We start from the raw sequence: 7208 nt of genomic DNA, 5'->3' as shown, positions 1-7208 counted from the left end.
AGTAGGACAGTGGTGAAGGATATGGTTGAGGTCTTCTTCAGCAGAGTGACAAATTGCGCAAGTTCCTTCTAAAGTCATTCCCCTTCTTACTCGTTCGGTGAGGAGGCGGTTTTTCAATGCAAGCCAAAGAAAGGTACGAATTCGTTGTAATCCGGGCCACTTCCAATCCATGTCCAGCTGCGGTCTTGCTCGTCACAAATCATGAAACTTTAGCTTGGGCTACATATTGTTTCTGTTTTAAATGAAGAACTAATTAATTAATTTAATTAGTAGATTAAGAATGTTAGTTAAATTAATTAATATGATATTTTTTTAAAACACTCTAATTATCTTTCTTAATTCCTTCACTTCCTCTCTTATTTGACTATTTTTAAGAAAATATCAATAAGATTAATTTGAAAAAAATTAATAAATATATCAAATAAATCTTATATATAGGACCAATATTAAATTCGAATTATGACATACGTTTGGACCGAAGGAGTATTACTTTTTATAGTTTAATGATATTTTTCTATCACCAATTCTCTCTCTCACAATGCTGGTGAATTTATTCAAAGCTGAAAAGTCGTGGTCCAACTAGCCGACGCCAAGTTAGAGAAATCGGTCCATATCCTTTAATAAAAAATAAGATTATATGGTTAAATGAGTGAGACCACGTGAACATGGACGAAGACGTACAATAATTTAGTTTGAACGCATACCTTCTTTCGGAATTATGTCATATTCCCACAACTTCATCAATTTAATTGGAAATATCACATGTCATTTTTTTCGACCGAAGTATCTTTCCATCTAAACAGTAAGAGACTAATCCCTTAAAATACTATCAGACGCTGTAGTAGAGACTCCTCTCAACAATATTTTTCTTCATAAATACTGCTCCAAAGATCAAACCTGAAACATAATGTTTAAGTTATTCAAGTCTCTTCCACTTGAACCAACAAGTGTTGTTTCACATGTCATATTTACGTACACAACATTGTTTCAAGCATAAAAGCCTGTTGAGTTTTGCAAGAAAAATAATAGATTTGTAAAAGATAGGGCAGGATCTATAGGTGAGAATGGGGCACAGCACTGGACCCATTCTAATTATGGTATGGATGCCTTACTCTTGTACCCATAATAATTTAATAATTCTTTTTGGGCCATGAATTAAGTGTATATATAACAGTAGGCTTTTTCCTAGGAGAGTCCAATATAATGTAAGATATTTTTAATTGAATCATATAGTTTTAAAAAAAGTTGTACCAAAAAAAAATATAGTTTAAAAAAAAAACAGTTAAGTATAACATATACTACCTTTGATCCTTAATATAAGAATTTGTTTAACTTTTATTTTGGTCTTAAATATAAGATCCCAATCCACTTTGTCTCTCATATTTATGCATTTTTTTTCTAAGATAGTCATTCTAACAATAGTAATTCTAGCTAATATATTTGATTAGCAAGGATATTTTAGAAAATACAACATTTATTTATTACAAATAACTAACTTAACTTCTTTTCTTAATCTTCTCAAATTAGTCAACTAGCTCTTATAATTAGGACTGGAGGTGGTAGTATTTTTTTCTCAACAATTATCATAAAATTCCAAATTTAATTTTAATTAAAGTCATTAACATGCATCATAAAGTAAAAGACGATATTTCCCAATAAATTAAGAGTTAATTGTATTGAGAATATTTTTGAAAACGCATCACATATGATTCATTAAGTAGGTGAAAATTGATTATCCAATTAAATAGGTAACAATAATCCTAAAAGTTAATTAATACTAATATACAACAAATTAAATTGATCAAATTGAATAATTTATCATTGGGATGCTACATATTCTGTGCAAACCTTCTTGAGATATTTGCACTAAATCGGCTGTGATTATACTTATTTGATCTTTCAACAAGATTAGCTAATAAAAAATTCATGTTAATTAATCTTAATCCATACAATAAGAAACACTTGGAAAATTTAATCAATATTTGAATCCTAAAAAGGAGTGAGGAAAAACTTACAAAATGTCATAAAATCAAATTGAATATCATCCCAGAAAGATTACTGTATTGTTTTAATTAATCCTCGTGGATTTCAACTCCGGAAGATTTATTCCTATATATATATAATTTTTTTTATTGGTTGAGATAATATGTTAGTCCTCTGGTTTTTATTTATAAGGCAAAAAGAAAATATTTTTTGGCCATATTTATAGGACATTGAGAAAATTTTTTTTGTATAGATATTAATTTTACCTTTCATTTATTATTGTGTTGATTTTATTTACATAAGATGTAAGGTATATTAAATAAGGATAAAATTGAAAAGTTGTTAAATTTTAAATAAGAGTTAATTTAGTTTAAAATTTTTCTTAGTCTGTGTAAAACAAGTTGGAAGTGACTTATAAATAAGAGTAAAAGAGTATTTTCAGGGGAAAAAAACTTTCTTGCATGTGGAATAAAAAATTAAAAAAAACTCTGAAGGGGGAACATTCATTTAATGTAGCATCAATTATCAATACATTTCCAAATTCTTACATATACATATACGCGCGCGCGCACACATAAATGGAAGAAGTAGGAATGCAGGTTGTGCCTCAGAAATCGGTCCTTCACGGCTAACAAATTAAATATATAAAATTATCTTTTCCAGATGCTTGATAAATTAAAATTAGAACTTCTTTTTTTTTTTTACCAGCAAATCAAAACTTCTACTATGCTTTTGAAATATCTCATTGATGGCCGGAAACATTGAATCATTTACAAAGTTGACAAATATCACACACACACCACCCTGATACTTGATATAAATCAGTCATACTCATTCTCACATACTAAAAATATATATTAAATTGATAAAAAAATTTTTAAAGTTATCCTTATTGAAAGTTTTCTCTTTCTGTATTTATAAATAGTTCTCACATCTCTTCTTAATAATAACTGACTAGCTTGTAATGATAAATTTTAGAGTAAAAAGTGACAGCCTTTGACATGTCATTGGTTGGGACTTTATAGTTGTCATATTCCTTCTTTAAAACTTTATTATAATTCTCCCAATATTGAAAGAGTCAAACAGATAGGAGAAGTTTTGAACCAAAAAAAAAAAAAAAGAAGAAGGAGAGTGAAAGGGGGAGGCCATTCAATCAATCAATTAAGTTTGACTATAATGAGAAATCTCAGAAAAACTAATCAGATAATTTAGATCACCTATCTATATATTCTATATTTTTAATGCAAATAAAGAAGATCTAAAAAAAAAAGATGTAATGATAAGAACCCCCCATTAAATCCTAATTAATCTAAAGAATATCATAGATATTCTTATTTCAATAATTCTAAATATATAAAATAATTTTAATTGTATCTTATGTCATATTTCACCATGATGCCCGGGTATTTTATTTTGAAAGCATATTAAATTAAATGAGCCAAACCCTTCATATAAATTGAGAGTTTAGCGAAGTAACTCTTTTGACTGACTTTAATTTGGTGGGTTGAAAATTCAAACCCGGCTCACCATGCAAGTTAAACAAACCAAGCACTTAACTCATTAATTTCTATTCCCATTCTATTCGCAAATGAATTTTCCACCAAAGACCCTGTTCATTCTTTGAAATTACTGTATACTCGTAATTAGTAGTATTGTAGGGTGATTATAATAGGTGCCCTTATAAGGAATAATCAAATCGCATCCTAAAACAAGCTGATCATGCTAGTGAATTTGTTCAAAGCTGAAAAGTCGGGGTTCAACCAATAGACGATACATTAGAGAAATCGGTCCAATTCCTCTAACAAATCGTGAAGATGGACGAAGACATGCATTAAGTTAATTTGAACGCATATCGTCTTTCGTAATTATGTCATATTCCTACAACGTCATCAATTTAGTTGGAAATATCACATGATTTATATTTTATATACTCGCTATTGTTTTAAGTATTAAAGCCTATATGAGAGTTTTGGTTTGCTTTTAAATATAGCAATAAGTCTTATTTCCTCTTCTTTCCTATACGTGTTTATTTCTTATATGTAATGCTTCTATTTATTGGGACATTTTTATTTCCAAATATTGAATCCTAATCATTAAATAACAGCGGTAGTTTGTTTATATAAAAAAATTATTTACATATTAATTACAAATAATAAATTATCTTAACTATTTTTTCTATGAATTAGTTAACATAATTTCATATTTATGATTAGAGGGAGTACATATCTAGCGCGTGCAGTCAAGGGAAAAGAATTCACATATATTATAAAATATTTTCTTTCCTCATCATAAAAACTTCTACAGTTAATTAGATCATTTATTGAATTGCCATATTTTAATTTCATACATAAAAATGATAGCGTAATTTTTTATGATCTCTCAATCAGTGTGAATAATAATAATAATAATAATAATAATAATAATTATTATTATAATCTCCTTTTAAATGATACATTTTCATTCCATAAAAATTCTTGCAGCATTCTTAGATTATTTCAATTTTCATTAAAAATAAAAGGAAGAAAAATACATGAAAAAACAATTTTAAAAAAATGAATAAAACAAAGATAAATTTGATATGCTATTTTAGGTAACATTATCAACAAGTGACTGATATTTTATTTATATACTACCGGTCCCAATTATATAATCTCGTTTGTAGTTTATAAATGAGGTAAATAAGGTTTTATAATTAGGACTGGAGGTAATATATACACATATAGTGTTATACGTACATTAATATTATATTAATTAATAAAGGGGAACAGAGCCATCCGTTTAGTATAAAAGCAGTACTTTCGCTTCTAAAACGACCAAACCCTCACTTCAGCATTAGTTTCCTTTGTCAGTATGGAGATTCAAATTCCATATTCCATCCTCTTCGCCTTCTTCTCGTTGCTCTTTCTGGTTCTAATAAAGCCTTCAAGATTGAAGAAATCAAACAAACCCCTACCCCCAGGGCCATGGAAGCTTCCTGTTATAGGGAACTTACATCAAATGGTAGGGCCATCACTTCCTCATCACATCATGAGAGACCTTGCAAACAAATATGGCCCCTTGATCCACCTTCAACTTGGACAAACCTCCAACATCATAATCTCTTCCTCAGAAATGGCCAAAGAAATTATGAAAACGCACGATCAAATCTTTGCCAACAGACCCATTTATTTAGCAGCCAAAATTGTTGGCTACGATGGTATTGATGTTGGCTTCGCTCCATATGGACATCGTTGGAGGCAACTTCGAAAGATTTGTACTTTGGAGCTTTTGTCTGTAAAGAGAGTCCAATCATTCAGAAATATAAGGGAAGAACAAATAGGATCTCTCATGAAGTATATAACTGAACATGAAGGTTCTGTTATTAATCTTCATAAACAATTTTTCCCTCTGGCAAATTCCGTTGTTGCTCGTGCGGCCATTGGTAAGTCCAAGAATGTGGACGACGTTGTGTATTTTATGCAGAAAACAATGGAGCTGGCTACTGGACTTGGTGTTGAAGATCTTTTTCCTTCACTCAAATTCCTTCCTGTCATCACTGGTTTGAAGCGTAAGCTTGAGAAACTGCATGAACTGGGTGATGGGATTTTGCAAGAAGTCATTGCAGAACATAGAGAAAGGAACGATAAGAGGAGCGAGGATGGTGATGATGAAGCACACCAGGAAGATCTTGTCGATGTTCTTCTCAGGGTCCAAAAGGAAAATGACCTTGACATCCACATTTGTGACGACACCATCAAATCTATTATTCAAGTAAGTCTTCTTCTCTCTCTTTGAATGCTTCATACATATAAACAAATACTTGATCATTTATAAGTTACAAATAAGTGTTTTACTTTATAAATATTGGAGTTTGACTCAAAGAAATAAGCTATTCTCAGGACATGTTCTTTGGGGCAACTGAAACAACAGCAACAATTTTGGAGTGGGCAATGGCTGAATTGCTGAGGAATCCAGAGACAATGAAAGAGGCTCAAGCAGAAGTAAGGAAGGTCTTTGGAAACAAAGGATACGTAGAAGAAACAGAATTGCACAAGTTGAAATACACAGATGCTGTAATCAAAGAAATCTTGAGGCTTCATCCACCTCTTCCACTACTGGTTCCAAGGGAAAATTTTGAAACATGGGAAATCAATGGTTACAAGATCCCTTCCAACTCTAGGATTATTGTCAATGCTTGGGCACTCGGAAGAGATCCCAAGTATTGGAACGAGGTAGAGAAGTTTCAACCACAAAGATTCCTTGATCCCTCAACGGACTACAATTTTAAGGGTACGAACCATCAGTATATTCCATTTGGGTCAGGAAGAAGGATATGTCCTGGATCTTCATTTGGTTATGCTGTTATCGATTTGGCTATCGCCAAATTGCTTTACCATTTTGATTGGAAGCTTCCTGATGGGATGAAGCCTGAGGATTTGGACATGGAGGAAACTTTTGGTAACACTGCCTCTAGGAAAAACCATCTATGTGTGGTTCCCACAGTCGTCTATCACCCTTAGTTATATATTTAGTGTTATTGTGATACCGCTTGAAAGATAATAAGGGATGTTTAATTTTCAGAATAAAATAGTGCTTTATGTGTTTGCAAATGTTTTCTGTAATAAAAGAATATGTGTGTGCCTCGCTATGCTTATTAATTGTACTTAAAACATGTCTGTTTGAGTAGTGTTTTATTTAATGTATCTATTGTATTTGTTTTCTGATTTATTGGTATACAATATACAGTTTTTTTACATATATAGCTGCTAATTGAAATTAAATAACCCTAATCAAATCATGATTCATAAATCAATTAAACGATATCACAAGAATTTAGCTCGGGGTTCGTTGTTCTTTTTTAATGATATTTTTCCATATGCTATCTTTTTTATATTGACCATATAAATGATTCCCTACACGTATAATGATAAAAATTAAGAGAAATCCCACAAGGCCTCCTCCAATTTTCGATGAAATATTACCCAGCCAGGATCTATGACTCTATAAGTTGGTTACAAAACAACTTCGATATAATTTGAGTTTGTATCTAAAAATATAAGCCTGGCTTATTTCTATTTTTTAATTTATGTTTTTAGAGTAGTTTTACAAAATTGATATTTTAAAAAATTTTAAAAATAAAAATGTTTGGATAATTGTTCTGAAAAATTGCATTTGAGGACAAAAGATAAAAACTAATTTGGGGCAATTATTTTGAAATCAACTTGGAAAACTAATTGAAAGTGAGA

At 30.5% G+C, this 7208-nt stretch overlaps 1 protein-coding gene across 1 annotated transcript; it reads left to right on the top strand.

The window, feature by feature from the left end:
* Positions 1-4833: 4833 nt before the first annotated feature.
* On the top strand, positions 4834-6609 carry LOC114716281 (cytochrome P450 71D10-like). The gene is made up of 2 exons (XM_028901270.1): positions 4834-5733; positions 5862-6609. The coding sequence occupies exons 1-2, from the start codon at positions 4834-4836 to the stop codon at positions 6480-6482; spliced, it is 1521 nt and encodes a 506-aa protein (XP_028757103.1). The 3' UTR covers positions 6483-6609.
* Positions 6610-7208: the final 599 nt, after the last annotated feature.

Source organism: Neltuma alba, unplaced genomic scaffold (genome assembly GCF_004799145.2).
Source record: "Neltuma alba isolate B1F8T4 unplaced genomic scaffold, ASM479914v2 tig00002066_pilon, whole genome shotgun sequence".
Lineage (NCBI taxonomy): Eukaryota > Viridiplantae > Streptophyta > Magnoliopsida > Fabales > Fabaceae > Neltuma > Neltuma alba.
This window is presented reverse-complemented; position numbering and strand designations above follow the sequence as displayed.

Excerpts from the sequence above, each read along its gene's own strand:
- LOC114716281 (XM_028901270.1), top strand. The coding sequence starts at position 4,834 with ATGGAGATTCAAATTCCATATTCCATCCTCTTCGCCTTCTTCTCGTTG. Across the intron at positions 5,734-5,861 it reads CCATCAAATCTATTATTCAA|GACATGTTCTTTGGGGCAAC; the intron begins GTAAGTCTTCTT and ends AGCTATTCTCAG.